The sequence below is a fragment of the Papaver somniferum genome, chromosome 3 (assembly GCF_003573695.1).
Source record: "Papaver somniferum cultivar HN1 chromosome 3, ASM357369v1, whole genome shotgun sequence".
NCBI lineage: Eukaryota > Viridiplantae > Streptophyta > Magnoliopsida > Ranunculales > Papaveraceae > Papaver > Papaver somniferum.
The window spans coordinates 206684479-206702028 of NC_039360.1; the positions used below are offsets into that span (position 1 = coordinate 206684479).

The 17550-nt window shown below is 38.4% G+C and overlaps 2 protein-coding genes and 1 non-coding gene across 3 annotated transcripts; 2 read left to right on the forward strand and 1 right to left on the reverse strand.

The window, feature by feature from the left end:
* The first annotated feature begins 410 nt into the window (after nucleotides 1-410).
* LOC113358516 (probable receptor-like protein kinase At5g24010) lies at nucleotides 411-3258 on the forward strand. Its single transcript, XM_026602115.1, has one exon. The coding sequence runs from the start codon at nucleotides 531-533 to the stop codon at nucleotides 3054-3056; it is 2526 nt and encodes an 841-aa protein (XP_026457900.1). The 5' UTR covers nucleotides 411-530; the 3' UTR covers nucleotides 3057-3258.
* A 3099-nt stretch (nucleotides 3259-6357) lies between these two features.
* Nucleotides 6358-7770, reverse strand: LOC113360560 (probable receptor-like protein kinase At5g24010). Its single transcript, XM_026604061.1, has one exon. It carries the CDS (start codon nucleotides 7768-7770, stop codon nucleotides 6358-6360), a length of 1413 nt encoding a protein of 470 aa, XP_026459846.1.
* A 7096-nt stretch (nucleotides 7771-14866) lies between these two features.
* Nucleotides 14867-14970, forward strand: LOC113362462. Its single transcript, XR_003365720.1, has one exon. It is a non-coding gene; the product is annotated as a small nucleolar RNA R71 (small nucleolar RNA).
* Nucleotides 14971-17550: the final 2580 nt, after the last annotated feature.

The following is a 17550-nucleotide window of genomic DNA, read 5'->3' on the forward strand; positions in this document are numbered from 1 at the left end:
TTCACTTTGTTGGTTAATTTCTTCAATTGATTGAGATTGACCTTCACTTTGGGTTAAAATTTCTCTACCATCTCCAAATTTTTTTTTTTAACTCTAAAATCTGATTTTGTTTTGATTTTGAGTTAATATAAATGAAATTAATCATTAAAATTAAATTCGATTATCATCACTAAACTAGGTTATCAATTATGAGGGTTAATTTGTCATTTTCAGTTTTTTTTTTGATAAGGGACGCCTTAAATGATCATGTAACGACTAACTAACGATCCTTTTTGTTCTATTAGAATGCCGCCACCCTAATAAACCTTGCCGCCCCTGTAATAAGGTTGTAAATTTCAGACGTTTCAAATATCTTGTTTTATACTTGTACCTTTTTGAGTTTACAGAAGTGGAAACTGTCCATTTTTAATCTTGTACCTTTTTAAGTGACCACACAACACCACTCACAAGATTGTCCATTTTTAATCATCTCTGCGAAACAAATTCCCGAGAGAAATATAACTTTCACTACCCAACAAGAATCTCCATTAATGGAGATGAAAACTCTCAAGGTTCTCTCTTTTATCCTCTATATATCATCTCTTTATTTTCTCTCTCTGGCAGTTTTTACTCCTATTGATAATTATCTGATCGACTGTGGCGGTTCAGACAATAACCCCATCGTAGTTGATAATCGGAATTTCATTGGAGAGGCATCAAATTTGGGTTCAGCTTTTGTCTCTCCAACCCCGAAAATCTTGCTCAAGAACCCAAACCCATCTCCTGGATTATCACCTTTATATCATACAGCTAGAGTTTTCACAACAGTTTCCAATTATGAATTTCAGATCAAGAAGAAGGGCTTACATCTGGTACGTCTTCATTTTTTTCCTTTCACTTCACCGAATTATGATCTAAAAAATGGTTTGTTCGATGTTTTGGTTAATGGATTTTTGAGTCTAAATAACTTTAGTAAGAAAGATACTACTTCGGTTGAGTTAAGGGAGTTTATAGTAAAGCCCAAGGATGATAAAGTTGAAATCTTGTTCAAACCATTGGGTAAATCAGGGTTCGGATTTGTTAATGCAATTGAAGTTTTCTCTGCTCCTGATAATCTTATCAAAGACGAAGGAGCTAAATATGTTAGCTCATCAACAGTTGAAGAGTTCCAAAAAGGTTTCTTATCTTCAAATATATTGGAAATTGTTCATAGAATTAATGTTGGAGGTCTTAAAAAGATTACACCATTTAATGATACTCTTTGGAGGACTTGGATTCCAGACGAGGAGTATCTAATCCTCAAAGACGCAGCAGTGTCCCGTTCTCGAAATGGTCCAGCTAATTATAAAGATGGAGGATCAACTAGAGAGATTGCACCTGATTATGTTTACAATACTGCTCAGGCGATGAACACAAAGAATGCAATTGAAAATGTAAATTTCAACATAACATGGAGGTTGCCAATCAATCCAGGGACTTCTGATAAATACCTAGTTCGGATGCATTTTTGCGATTTCGTTATGGAACGTCATCAGCTCTACTTCGATGTCTATCTGAACGGAAACTCTGCTGTCCGGAATTTGGATTTATCAGCTAAAACAGCCCCTGATTTAGCAGTACCTTATTATATCGACTTTGTCGTCGACTCCGACCATTTAGATTCTGTACATGCCAGTGTTGGTAAATCTGATATGAGTACCCCTACAAACGTCAATGCTATATTAAATGGATTAGAGATCATGAAGATGATTAATGAAACAGCTTTAAACTTGACAGGAGGATCGAGTAAGAAAAATGTCAAGGTTTTGGTGGGTTCAATTGTAGGAGGATTCGTCTTCCTGTCCTTTGTCATACTGGCAATATTCTTTTTATTGAAGCGCCGAAACAAGGAGCGGAAGCTAAAGCCGGCTGAAACTTGGTCATCTTTACCTGTGTATGCTGGGAATTCAAGTAGTAAGGTGTCTGAAGGAACTACTACTGCAGGCTCCCGCTCTCCTTACACAAATGCAAACCTGGCCTTGAAAATTTCCTTTTCCGAAGTACAGTTTGCTACAAACAACTTTGACAAGAAGTTGATTATCGGTTCTGGGGGGTTTGGTATGGTATATAAAGGAGTGCTTAGAGATAACATGGAAGTAGCAGTGAAACGAGGTGGACGACGTTCTGGGCAAGGCCTACCCGAATTCCAGACAGAGATCATGGTATTATCAAAGATTCGCCATCGTCATCTTGTATCCCTTGTTGGCTATTGCGAAGAACAGTCAGAGATGATTCTAGTTTATGAGTTCATGGAGAAAGGACCATTAAAAAATCATTTATATGGCTCAGGGTTACCACCTTTGACATGGAAGCAAAGACTTGAGATATGCATCGGCTCAGCAAGAGGTCTACATTACCTGCACACAGGTTCTGCACAAGGAATCATACATCGAGATGTCAAATCAACCAACATATTGCTTGATGAGAATTATGTAGCTAAAGTTGCTGATTTTGGTCTTTCTAGGTCAGGACCATGTCTTGACGAGACCCATGTAAGCACTGGAGTGAAAGGAAGTTTTGGGTATTTAGATCCAGAATATTTTAGACTGCAGAAGCTTACAGATAAGTCGGATGTATATTCGTTTGGTGTAGTTCTTTTCGAAGTACTCTGTGCAAGACCAGCAATTGATCCTCAACTTTCTAGAGATCAAATGAACTTAGCAGAATGGGCAATGTTATGGCAAAAGAAAGGACTTCTCGAGCAAATAATTGATCCTCAACTCATGGGTAAGATTGATCTGAAATCTTTGAAGAAGTATGGAGACACAGCTGAGAAATGTTTGTCTGATTACAGTGTCGGTCGTCCTTCAATGGGTGATGTATTGTGGAATTTGGAATATGCCTTGCAACTTCAGGAGAAAGGAGTTGAGAGAGAACCTCACGAGGACAGCATAAAAGATGCAACTGATCTTCCACTACTGCGTGCAATTCCACGTATTTCTTCGGTTCAGTCAAGTGATCAGGATAATGAAGATGGGCGTTCAGATATAACGACCAGCAGAGTTTTTTCACAATTGATAACCAGTGACGGTAGATAGTTTCTGAGCTCATCCGAACTATTTTATAGTGTAGCTTTTGCACTTAAACCAATACTTAGATTGGGGTGATTTTTGTGTGAAATATGTATCTCTACGATTTACGTTTCAGAATAATGCTGTAAGCCAAGGAATCCAATGGCTTCAGCATGCAGTTGTATAAAATTAAAAAAAAAACTTGAAGTTATAATTGCTCTACCCATCATTTTGTTCAATTAAATTTACTTCAAATGTGGAAAAGCTTTTTGTAAAAATATTACAGACATCATTCTGTTCTCAAGGCACATTTCTCCATCTCATAGGTTCTCAGGGCTTGTTTTTAGTTAGAGAAGTCGGTTGTTCCTAATTGTAGCAGTGATAAGAATGACTATAAGGTTGGAAGTGGCTCTACAAATCATGGCAAGTCACTTAAGTATGAATTGCTGTCAGAATTGTTGATGTTTTTCTCTTTAATGTTAAAAATCAAGAAATCCTTCTCACCCAAGCAAGGAGAAGTCCTGGAATAATGTAAATTCTTTGACTTTTCTGATCCCCACAGTTTATAGTCAATTACCAGTTTTGGCAATAGATATAACTTACAGTGTGCCATGTTTTACTCTAAGAGCGCATATATGGCTTACAGAAAGAAATAAGAAAAACAGAAAACTTAGGAAGAGGACACCAAAGTGGAAGTGTGGTTCACAAACCCTGAGCAAGCAAGAACCTAAAAGATCCATAATGTCAAGAACCTTAGAAATCCATAATGGGAAAGAACCTAGAAGTTGTTTTGAACTTCCAGTCAGATGGTTCTACTTTTACAGTCAGGGACTCGAACAACGAACCATGAATGCTCCTTAATTGCTTGTAGTACCAAACTCTCCTTTTATCTTTTCCTGTCGATTGGGGAAAAGTGAGTTTGGACATCACATCATTTATGTGCTCTCGGAAGCACACCTGAACTATAAAGCCATGAGAGGAAAAACTGAAATTTGGTATGATGGGATCCAAAAACTCGAATCAGAAGTATTTAGGAGCCATTTGATTTAATTTCCTAGGGAACCTATTCCACATGGATTCAGTGTTGGAAAGCTAAGGATGCTAATTAGGCTAACTTTTTAGAAGCCTTTGCCATCAAATTGCAGCATCTTGTTCACTTCACTGTTCTGTCTTCAGAATCATACTGGCCTTAATTTTTTGGAGCAGCAGAAAATTGTATTCGTCTAGTTTCATCCTTGGATTCAGCAATACATTCATATACACAACAAAATATTTGTTTCTTATAGTTGTTTCATGCTCATGTCAATATGCAGTATAACACAGAGGCAGGTAAGATAGGATAACAAGAGGCCATTGCAATTTAAACTTTGCAAAACTACAGCAGAAAGGAAACTAGCTTGTAATTATTGCTTAGCTTTCATGCTTAAGAACTAAAAAGTTAGTTGGAAAGCAATCAAGTATCCAAGTACTAATAATGATCAGAACCAGAAGAAGAGCTAGATATGAAATGAACTATAAGGAAGAGATAGTGGACCTGGTGTAACTCATAGCAGTTGTCAAAGTTATGGAAGCTCCATTTGAAAGCTGTGACATCCATAGAAGTCTCTGCAAACAGCCCCTTGACCATGTACCCATAGGTCAGCACCACACCTGTTTAGTCTGCAACAATTTTTTGATTTATATGCGAATCATGCTTTTCTTTTCTTTTTTCTTTTTATTCCATCCTAGTCAACATTCTTTGCTAAGTACTTTTAACAGAAGCATCATTTTGAAATCCTGCATAGTTGCCGTGGGCAGTGGGCAGTACTATTAAATTTCTCAATCAAGAGAAACTCAGGTGCAACATTTGCTGGTTCCCATTCGGCTATTCCTTACATATAAAACTTTTATGGATCATGGAAAACACAAAAAGTCTGTTGATATAAAATGCATCGGGGTGACAAATGCTTGATCTAGCATTGAAATGGAAATGGAGTTCTCAATCTGGACTTCAAAATCTAGTATCAAGATTGTAATCATCGCTTGGGTGCAGCATGTTATTAGTTCTAGCACTGAACCAAAAATGGAGTTGAATTCAGAATAAAATGTGAGGTGATTGTATGCATGTCAGGCGTGGACATCAAAAACTTACCATCATGGTATTGTGTAATATGCGTTCCTTCTCAAAATGGGAAAACAGAACAAAATTTTAGGTCAGACTAGATACGTTGCAACAGTTAAATTAGCAACGAAATCCATTAAAAAAAACTACATTAAACTGAAAAGTATCCAACCAATATTTGAGTTGAGTGTCCTTCACTGGTAAAGTATCCAAAACTATATTTTAGAAATGTCTTTTTCTAAGTTTCTGTGAAGATTCTAGTTGCTAAAGATTTAACAGTAGACTGTATGAAGAAGCTTATCCGTTATAATATCTGAGTTTAAGTTTAAACATAAGTCTTACTACAGGAAGTTTGCACAATGGTAAGCATTTCTCCTGCTGACAATGCAGTACATGATGAGGAGTTTGTGAATTTATTCAAATCAATAAATGCCCGTGCTCTAGGAAAATAACCACTTTGAGAACCTAAATTCCTACATTCATAACCAAACACTGAAGTCTGAAGTTCATCCCTAACAGTTCACAAGGATTCATTTCTCTCCCTAACAATGAAGTATATGATGATGAGTTCGTGATTTTCGAATCAGGAACCAAGTACATGTATGATTTTTCACCTTTTTCTAATCAATGAATGCTTTCCTCAGAGTCAGTTATATGAAATCAAACCAAATATCATTTGAAAGTGTGTTCCACCAGGAAAGGATCTAATAGACGATGACCTAGTGGCGGATTTCATCATACTGACTTTAAGGTTGAAACACGTTGTATGGCCTAATTAGCAGTCAATGCATTCATCATAATATCCTAGAGATAAGTACATGGGCTTTCCTTATTTATTCGCTATTTTCGTGTTATGGAAGAAGGATTCAATCACAACATCAAAAGGAAACAGAACTGGAGGAAGGTAAACACTTGATTGTAATAGTTATTTCCCAAACTCCTTGAGTTGCTTAATACAAATTAATAAACATGCCTTTTACAAGCTTCAGTTTAGACATTTCAACTATTAGCTTTTGATACAAATCAAGTATTTCAAAGCAAGACTGTAAATAAGAAGTATTTCCTTTAAAAGGACACCGTACAGAAATATATCCATGCAAACTCATTAGTTGCAGGAGTCTCCTGCATTCTGCCTGCATATTACCAAAAGTTATATAATACTGATATAGTACAAACCTCATTGAACCTTCGTGATATTACCAATTTACCCGAGGAAGAAGGTTGCTTCTATTTGCCTTCTGGAACATCCACAGGCAACGGTGACCACCCCATGGAGTCTTTCTTCCCAGTCCTCCTCTTATGCAGAACAAATGCAGCAAGCAATAAACTTAAAACAACAACTGAGGGCGCTGAAATCCCCATATGCCTTCTTGGTGAACTCCGCATAATTGAATCCACTGAGATTTCTCCATCAAGACTACCCATAGAATTATTCATCTTCATGATCTCTAACCCATTCAGTATCGCATTAATTCTTTCTGGACTGCTAAGACTTGACGGGCCAATGCTAATCGTCAACTCCTTGGCAGTATGAGCATCGATTACAAAATCAGCGTAATAAGGAGCAGCAAGCATCTGGCCTGAAAGCTCTGACATGTCAAAATCTTTGTAGGCAGCATACCCATTTATGTAAATATCGAAATAGAGCTCATTAAGAGCCATACTAGCAATATCACAAAAATGCATCCGAGCAAGGTAACTATAGCCTGACTTAACAGGGAAAACCCATGTTATGTTAAAATCTGGCATTGAAACATTAGGGTAACTCATTATTCTGGCAGAACTGTAAACATTATCAGGAGCAACTTCTCGGCTGGCTCCTCCAGCATGATATTTGATCCTGCCACTAAATGAAATTGCCTTTGAAGCAGCAACTAATTTTAAGAACCCATCAGCAGGTATCCAAGTTCTCCATAAAGTATCGTTAAAAGGTGTAACCTTTGGACCTCCAATATTAATTCTGTAAATCGTCTCTAACGCCTCTTTAGTCAATCCATTATATTTCTCAACTCTTTCAGAGGTAACATGTTGTGCAGTATCAGCTATGAGATCTTTAGGTGCAGAAATAACCTCAATGGCATTCACAAATGCAAAAGATGATTCTTTTGAAGGAATGAATGAAAGTACAAGCTTATCACCACTTTCAACCCATATTAGATATTCTTTCAAAACAGGATTTTTGAAATTACGACTCTCCTCCTCTTGACCGGTAAAATTGCTCAAAAGCAAAACCCCATTAACAGAAACATGAAAAAGAGAATCCGAGAGATTAAGTTTCGTTGAATCAAAAGGAAAGAAATGAAGACGTACGAAATGAGTTCCCTTTTCTTTGATTTCAAACTCATAATTTGATAGTTTTGTGAAAACCCTGGCTGTATGATAAAGAGGAGATGAACCTTCAAGTGGGTTTTCATCTTTGAGAGAGGTTGTCCTAGCTGCAGACCATAAATTCGATCCACAACCAGACGAATCGCTAACGAAGATTCGATTGTTGAGGACTGTGTTTTCAACCGATCCGCAATGAACTAGGTAATTATCCACAGGGATGAAGAAACCCCATGATAGAGAGAATGAGATTTGCAGGAAAAATATGATGAGAATGGAATTTTTCAGGAGTTTAGGGAATTGGAAAGTATCCATGAGACGGTACAGAAGGAGTTATTTTCTTTGGGTTTCAACAACAGTCGTGATTGATGATCATCATATGGCAGCAAGGGTTTTTTCAGACTTTTTCTTCACGCGTTTGACAGGTGTAGCTACCTACACAGGGAAAAAGAGTGTCGATGCCTAATTACGGGGTGATTTCGTTACAACACGCAGAATCGGGGGTACAGATTGGTTCCAACTGAGGGACGTAGCTGACTAAGATTCCCAACAAAACATTCCCCACTGCTTTGATGGATTTTGTACACAAACAGCTCAAGGAACATGTTAGGCCGGTTCCTATGGGCACGGCAGTGCTCCACTTTTGCCACATTTGCACCCATTATGGGCATGGCAAAGTGGCAAACATGCCTGGTTAAGTGCTCGTTCGGTGTTGTTTAGACCGTTAGCGACTTAGACTAGACCATTCGGTGGAAATGAGACCGTCCATTAGATCTAATCCAACGGACATAAATTCATCCGTCTATAAATACCTAATTCTAATTTCATTTCAACTCATACCTTCTTCATATTTTCTTAGATTTTTCAATGGCTCAAAATATGAATATGGCCCAGTTCATAGAACATCAACATGCTGCCGGAAATCAAAGAGTTGAACTTCGAGCTAATGTGCAAAATGAAATACGAAGAGCAAGAAGTGCAAGAGCTACTCATCAACACAAATTTAGTACGTTACAAGATGAATGCATTCGTAGGAATTATGTTTTCTTCACTAATTATCCAATCGTTGATGGTGCATTACACGCCATTCCGTTTTGGGACGCGTTTTATTGAAATTTGAAGAAGAAACAACCAATATCAACAATCGTGATTCGATGAGGTTGATTGAGCTCCATTATTTCTAAGAATGTTAACAAGTATATTGGTATGATATGGGAAACGGCTCGAAACAAGAGAAGTAGTGAAACCCTGTTGGAAATTGATCAAAAGTGTCGTGCAAGGTGGCTCCGTGACGATGAAAAGAATTTCCGATATGAAAGTTGTTATGAAATCTTAAAAGTGTTGCCCTATTTTGGTTTTCCCTATTTCCTATCCCCACTTTTCCTATTTCTTATCCACATTAATTCCCATCCCCAATAAACCTGTCTATCACCCACATAAATTCTCATATGTCCTAAATCCTATCTTTTGACATTTTATTTAAACCCAATAATAAAATTAACAAAAAAAAAAACCCAAACCACAACTAATCAAAATCCAAGAAAACCAAAACAAGGCATGAATCACATCTTCTTCTTCTCCGCCTTAGACCACTATATCTCCATGATCCACCGCCACCTTCAATCACTTTTTTAATTGTCGTTTCTAGTTGCTTTACATTTTAGTCATCTTGTTTTGCATTAAATATTATTAAATGCATCGGTTAGATACCCTTAAATTATTTTGCATTTTAATTTAATCTTGTTTTGCATTTTAATCACGATCCATCGCCACCTTCATCGATTTACTCTATTTTGAAAAACCATTAAATATTATTAAATTATTTTCGAGAAGAACTAGTCGTTTATCGAAACTGCTGACATTTGTAGTCGTTCATCAAATGTATATACCCTTGTTTGTTAGATACTTGTGGACGTCCATTTTTTCCCGACTTATAGTGGTTGTCGTCGTCTTAGACTGGACGATTGGTGGCAATTATAATGGTCTAAAATTCAATAATTCCACTGCACTGAATATCGTTGGTTATACTGCATGATGCAGTTCATGACCAAGGACCATTAAAATACATGGGAAGTATCAATGGTGTGTGCACATATTTCATCATCAAACACGTGTATATAGGAACATACGTGGAGAGCATGCGGACAAAGTCATCAAAGCATGATGACATGTGCCCACAACCAAGATGCTCATCCCGCCGACGTTGGATCGTTGCCCGAGCAAATCTAACGGCAGAAGTTAAAGGATGTTCCGGTAACACGCTGTACTGCGGAGCACCAAATAACTCCCAAAGAGTTACTTTATCGCATCCCCAAAAGAAGCCAAGATCAACGATGGAGAGAAGATGTACTGACATAGACGCGACAGAGGCAGAGAACACTTGCCTGACACGAGCAGACGCCTCAACTACCCGCATTAAACACTCTGAGCAGCATACGTGTCGATCAACCCGTGAAACGAACGAGGATGACTCTGCGTGATGAAGTTACGAACGAAGACCCCTGCGTGATGGACACAAAACACAAGAAGATAAGGTTCCAATGGCCTTCAGAGATGGGTGCCACATTCTAACCCTATAAATACCCCTTCTCCACCAAGAGTAAGGGGATCGAAAAAGGAGGGGAAGGAGAGAGAGAAAAGATTGTAAGTATAGGTTAGTCCTTTACAATAGATAGACCAATGTAAACTACAAAGTCACTCGTCTATATCTTTGTAACCATCAAGTACATAGTGAAACAACAACCCCGTGGATGTAGGCCTTAGTGCTGAACCACGTAAATCCCGGTCTCATTTACACTTCAACACTTTATTTTTGTCTAACGCTTCATGAGTTTTACTTTTATGCTTCGCTTTCTTTATCTCCCCTTGCGCAAACGCCATTCGCAGTATTCTTAGATGAGGATATGATAAACCCGAAGGTTTTGAGCCAAGGAATCAATGCCATTGTATTATCAGCACGAGTTGGTACTGGTGTGAAAATGGGGTTGCACACAAAACTTGCAAGTATACAAGGCCAAGCTTATAGTATAGGTATGAGTAGGGGTTTGTCCACAGGGACTTGTGAGTGTGATGAAGTCTTCCTAGCTAAAGTTATCCTACAGTGAGCTAAGGGTAGTAACTATGGTGACAGTGACAATGATCTAGAGTGGTAGTGAGCAGTGATGGATGAAGGCAGTGAATAGCAATTAGGTAACAGTGGTAGTGAAACAAAGGCAGCAGCCTAAGGCAAAGGCATTGAGCAACAGTGACAGAAAAGGAAAAAGATGCAGAACTGTGTGAAGTTACTAAGGCAATTGAATCCACCTTGTGCCCTAATCAAGCAATGCAATCTAGGTTGAGTTGAAAATCCTATGCATACATCTAGAATGGGAGGAAAACTAATTTGCTCACTAGTTTGCCCCTAGCATTGACTGTCTTTTGACAGAACAATCAATCACAGGCACTATGAGCATCAATCTCTTCCCATTTCTCAATCAAAACAATACATTAAGGCTCTAACCTAGCATTCCACTATCAGACAGTGCACTGAGGTTTCATCTAAACCTTAACACAATGAATTAGAACATAATGCAACTACTACTGAATTTAAACATAAACTTGAAATAAACTGAACTGAAATTGAAATTTGAATATAAACAGGACATGGAAAATAGCATTGAACTTGGAACAAAACAGGACAATTGAGGTCCTGGCTAGTCCAGACCTCTAGAGAGTGAAGCTGGCTAATCCAGACATATCCAAAACATTACACCCTCACTTTCTATTTATAATCAGAACACCCAATTAGGGTTTTTACACCCAACCCTCAAATTTGCAAACCCTAATTTTTAAATTCGAAATTAAACTCACTGATTCTCTGAATTTGTCTCCCCTGTGCTCGACTCATGCTTCCTTTTCGTCCTCTCCTTCTTTTCCCATACTCTCTGATGCTCCTGTCGACTGATACTCAAACCCTAGCTCTCTTAGATTTATCTCATAGGGTGAATGAGATAGAGGTGAGAGAGATAGAGTTTAGAGTGATGGGTTTTGGTTTCTGGGATGTCGGGTGAAGGTGGAAGTGGTGAAGCTCGAGGTGGAGGAAGAGAGCAGCTCTGCCATGGTCGGGGAAAGGGATTTGCAGGCTCTGCAAATTTTGGGAAGAAGGGGAAGAAGAGCTCGAGAGAAGAATGGGTTAGGGGCTGTTTGTTTTGGGGTATAAGGGTTCGGTTGCTAGGGTGTTGAGCGGAATCATCTGAAATTGATGCGGAGCGAGGAGATCCGTTGGATAATCACTTACTAATTAAATCGAACGGCACGATGTAAACAAGCTCTGAGCGACCGTTAGATTTAGTGATACAACAAACCTGACGGCACCAGATGGGATTAGGTGTTGTAGTGTTGGTCAGATGCATCGAAATCTGATGCACGATGATGCAGCGACCGTTGGATGATGGAATGGATCCAATCTTACGGTTAAGAAGGAAAACGGGTTTGGGTAAGGGTTTTGGGCCTTGGGTATGCCAAGCCCATATCTTCTTTAAGAACAATTCTTCCTCTTCAAGCCCACTTCTAGTTGATCCGGCTCTTGCAAACATCATTCTTCGATTCCTCCTAGCGAGAGTCTTTGCCGTTCCTTTGCTCTTTTCGCTCCGTGAGTTAACCAGGCTTTATTTAGTACCTAAAAATGCAAAACTAATTAAGAAAAGTATTTATTCTTGAAAACAACGAAAACACAGAATATGGGATAAAATGTAGAATTAATGCACAAAAGATGAGTTAAATGCCAAGAAAAATATATAGAAATATGCACTTTTTAGCACTCATCAAATACCCCCAAACCTGAATTTTACTTGTCCTCAAGTAAAACAAAACTAAGGAAATCCTACCTATACCACTGTCGCTGGTCTCTCGAATGCATTTAGCGTATGCACTAAGCCTTTTAAAACACTAAGTGTCCCTAGTGGACGAGTGAAGTCTCGTGAAGGTTTGCTTAGAACGTACCTACAAAGTTCTAGGACAAAATATAAGCTCAGATTCCATCAAATGTGACATGCGCAAGTCAGTAGAAGCTCACAGCAAAATGAAGATGTCAATCTAGCTATCGAAGGCACAATCCTAGCACTGATAACAAATAAAGACATGTGATAAGAGTGTAAAGTGTATCTACACATGTGTAAAGAAAGATCGGATGTTATGACTACTAATCACCAAGAGATAGTTTCTCAGGCTAAGAACCAAGGTCGAAATCTAGCTAGCTGTCCGGACTTTACGAGAATTGTGAATGAGTTGGAGGTATTTCATAATTACTCGCGTTGTACATCAATGGCATACACCCTTCCTTGCTTATTACAATAAAACACAAAAGATGACTCTTTACATGACTCTTATTTACAATGACTACTCTCTTTTATTTTTGGAACAAGAGAGGATGGAATTGATAAATACTTGATTGATTTTTTTTTTTTTTTTTCTGAATATATACATCATTTTTTTTATTTTTTTTATTTTTTGATAAAGAAACACTTTTGATACATATACAAAAGGAAACAAAAGATTTCATGACACTTTGCAAGAGGTAGCCCTTTTTGATGCACCCAGTTGAATTCGATGGTTGTCTTTCTTAATGTAACCTCCACCTTCTATCCCAACCAACCAAAGAACAAGCTAGTCAAGTTTCGTTCAGTATTCTAAAGTGATTGGCAATCGTGACTTCCTATCAAACACCTTGAAGATCGAGGATATCCATGTATTGGTAGATCGTGCGCGTGCAAATTTCTTATCACTATGTGAATTGTGCTAGAATCAGGGTGCCTAAATATCTAGACTAAGACTCCTAATAATTACATATTTGCACAAGAGTCAACATTTCAAGGTAAATGATCTCCATTTTTATGTTTTTTTTTCAATTTTTTAATTTTTAATTTTCATTTTTCATTTTTTTTCAAAAAGAAGGAGTTCTTGTTTTCAATTATGGCATATTATCAAAGTATCTACTTTTCACCCCCAAACCTAAACTAAACATTGTCCTCAATGTTTCAAAATATGAACAAAATTATAATACAACATACGAAGAGGATCATGTTGAGTAGAGAAATAGGAAAGAGAATACCCGATTTCGGCGAAAGCAATATTAGAACTCCGTTATTCAAGGCAAGAATCCAACATATGTCAGCCGAGATCATATTGGATTAGCAAAATATATACAAAAGGAACAAAAAGGTTTTTAAGAAATTTTATCTACTGGATTATATACAAAAATTCACCATACACTAACAATCTAAAGAGTTGAGGATCAACCCAAAAGACAAAGTGTAGAGGTTTCAACAGCTTCACACAATAATAATATGATAGGCATGCAAGTGAAGCTGTGAAACAAAATGAGCTACCCCCAAACCTGGATTTTTCAACGGATAAAATTTTGGAAACAAAATCTCGCAGTTTTGGGGGTTCATCATGCACAAGGTCTAGCTCGAAATGAACTGTGCTAGGGACAGGCAAACATGCTAATTCCAACTGTGGCTCCTCAAAGATATTATACTTAGATGCAAAATAGTCCAAGAGGAATTGGGAAGCACACAGTTCCAATCCTAGATTAGGGACTCTCAGAAAAGTCGGTTTGACAATATGGGTACAAACCAAATCTAGGTTGGGTGGAAGGCCATCAGATTGTGACTTATGTAGGACGATAGGAACATCATTACTAATCACATCAACATCTCCTAAGTCTTCTACACGTGTCACAACATGCTTACCATGCTCACACAAATCAGAATCATCAACATCATCAGAAGAATTATTCTCATGCATCGGCAAATCAGTGGAAACATCACAACGTGACCCAGGTAGAGAATCAGACACAACAATTATATTTTCATGCATATTAGTGTCAACAGAAGATTCTATATTACCTAAGTCATCTTCATAGGACAGATGCACATGCTCAAAATCAGTATCAACATCACATGTATATGGAATACTAGAAGAAACATCATTCATGAAGGTCGAGGCAGAGAAGCCTAATGTATTTGAACCCAAAGGTTCCATAACATTTTCAGCATAGACATGTTCTTCTAACATAACATCATCATCATCATCATCATAGTAATATGCATACTTGTCCCTATTAGCAGTTGTGGTGTCATTAGTCAACTCATGTTCCTCTAGATTAGGTTCATATTCAATATCATACACATGAGAAGGACTAGACATGCTATTTCCAAAGTTCAATTCATTACCACCAATATCATGTGACAGTGTCTCAGTTTCCCTAATGGACTCCCAGTGACGGGTTTTCTCTGCAATCTCAGCTAAAAATTTCCATGCATCATCCACAGTTTTATCAAGAAATTCACCATTACACATACACTCAACCATGGCTCGAGATTTAAAGTCTAGTCCCTCATAGAGGATAGCGACAAGTCTCCACTTCTCAAATCCATGGTGTGGACATTCGCTCAACAAATCATTAAAACGTTCAAAATAGTCAAAAACAGTTTCCTCATCCAACTGGACAAAACAATTGATATTTTGACGAATAGCGATGGTCCTATGATGTGGAAAAAATCTTTGGAAAAATTGATTAGTGAGTTGTTCCCAAGTGGTGATTGATTGTGGTCTCAAACCGTAAAACCATGTTTTGGCCCTTTCCTTTAGAGAAAATGTAAACAAACGCAATTTCAGAGAGTCTTCGGACATATGATCAGGTTGCATAGTCCGACAAATTTGTTCAAACTCTCTTACATGAGTATAGGGGTTCTCAGAATCGAACCCTTGAAATATAGGAAGTATTTGTATCATGCTTGCATTTATTTTAAAAGGGGTATTGGTTTGAGGTAATACAATACATGATAATGGAATTTTTATTGTGGGATACATGTATTCATGGAGAGCACTAGGTTGGCCCATATTGAAAAGACACAAAGCCCATAAGTTCACAGTCAATCCAAAAGCCCACTGAGCCCAAAACCATTTCATTGTTACAAACCCACTAAGCCCAAAGCACAATTAGAAGCCCAATAGCAATTTAGAGCCCAAATAGCTAGAAACTCCAAAACACTCCCAGTCTCTGTGGATCGACCCGTACTTGCACGAGCTACAACTGACGACCGTGCACTTGCGGTATTACTGTAGGCCCGTTTCATTTCGCTTCAATTTTATACGCTTCCCCGGCAGCGGCGCCAAAAACTTGGTGTGAAAATGGGGTTGCACACAAAACTTGCAAGTATACAAGGCCAAGCTTTATAGTATAGGGATGAGTAGGGGTTTGTCCACAGGGACTTGTGAGTGTGATGAAGTCTTCCTAGCTAAAGTTATCCTACAGTGAGCTAAGGGTAGTAACTATGGTGACAGTGACAATGATCTAGAGTGGTAGTGAGCAGTGATGGATGAAGGCAGTGAATAGCAATGAGGTAACAGTGGTAGTGAAACAAAGGCAGCAGCCTAAGGCAAAGGCATTGAGCAACAGTGACAGAAAAGGAAAAAGATGCAGAACTGTGTGAAGTTACTAAGGCAATTGAATCCACCTTGTGCCCTAATCAAGCAATGCAATCTAGGTTGAGTTGAAAATCCTATGCATACATCTAGAATGGGAGGAAAACTAATTTGCTCACTAGTTTGCCCCTAGCATTGAATGTCTTTTGACAGAACAATCAATCACAGGCACTATGAGCATCAATCTCTTCCCATTGCTCAATCAAAACAATGCATTAAGGCTCTAACCTAGCATTCCACTATCAGACAGTGCACTGAGGTTTCATCTAAACCTTAACACAATGAATTAGAACATAATGCAACTACTACTGAATTTAAACATAAACTTGAAATAAACTGAACTGAAATTGAAATTTGAATATAAACAGGACATGGAAAATAGCATTGAACTTGGAACAAAACAGGACAATTGAGGTCCTGGCTAGTCCAGACCTCTAGAGAGTGAAGCTGGCTAATCCAGACATATCCAAAACATTACACCCTCACTTTCTATTTATAATCAGAACACCCAATTAGGGTTTTTACACCCAACCCTCAAATTTGCAAACCCTAATTTTTAAATTCGAAATTAAACTCACTGATTCTCTGAATTTGTCTCCCCTGTGCTCGACCCATGCTTCCTTTTCGTCCTCTCCTTCTTTTCCCATACTCTCTGATGCTCCTGTCGACTGATACTCAAACCCTAGCTCTCTTAGATTTATCTCATAGGGTGAATGAGATAGAGGTGAGAGAGATAGAATTTAGAGTGATGGGTTTTGGTTTCTGGGATGTCGGGTGAAGGTGGAAGTAGTGAAGCTCGAGGTGGAGGAAGAGAGCAGCTCTGCCATGGTCGGGGAAAGGGATTTGCAGGCTCTGCAAATTTTGGGAAGAAGGGGAAGAAGAGCTCGAGAGAAGAATGGGTTAGGGGCTGTTTGTTTTGGGGTATAAGGGTTCGGTTGCTAGGGTGTTGAGCGGAATCATCTGAAATTGATGCGCAGCGAGGAGATCCGTTGGATAATCACTTACTAATTAAATCGAACGGCACGATGTAAACAAGCTCTGAGCGACCGTTAGATTTAGTGATACAACAAACCTGACGGCACCAGATGGGGTTAGGTATTGTAGTGTTGGTCAGATGCATCGAAATCTGATGCACGATGATGCAGCGACCGTTGGATGATGGAATGGATCCAATCTTACGGTTAAGAAGGAAAACGGGTTTGGGTAAGGGTTTTGGGCCTTGGGTATGCCAAGCCCATATCCTCTTTAAGAACAATTCTTCCTCTTCAAGCCCACTTCTAGTTGATCCGGCTCTTGCAAACATCATTCTTCGATTCCTCCTAGCGAGAGTCTTTGCCGTTCCTTTGCTCTTTTCGCTCCGTGAGTTAACCAGGCTTTATTTAGTACTAAAAATGCAAAATTAATTAAGAAAAGTATTTATTCTTGAAAAAAACGAAAACACAGAATATGGGATAAAATGTAGAATTAATGCACAAAAGATGAGTTAAATGCCAAGAAAAATATATAGAAATATGCACTTTTTAGCACTCATCAGGTACCTAGAGTTTGAATATTGTTGTGAACAGATAGATGCCTACGTGATTTACGTGTTCACAATTTGGCGCTAGAAACAGGGATTTCGTCCCG

Coding starts and splice junctions, on each gene's coding strand:
- LOC113358516 (XM_026602115.1), top strand. CDS start 531: ATGGAGATGAAAACTCTCAAGGTTCTCTCTTTTATCCTCTATATATCA.
- LOC113360560 (XM_026604061.1), bottom strand. CDS start 7,770: ATGGATACTTTCCAATTCCCTAAACTCCTGAAAAATTCCATTCTCATC.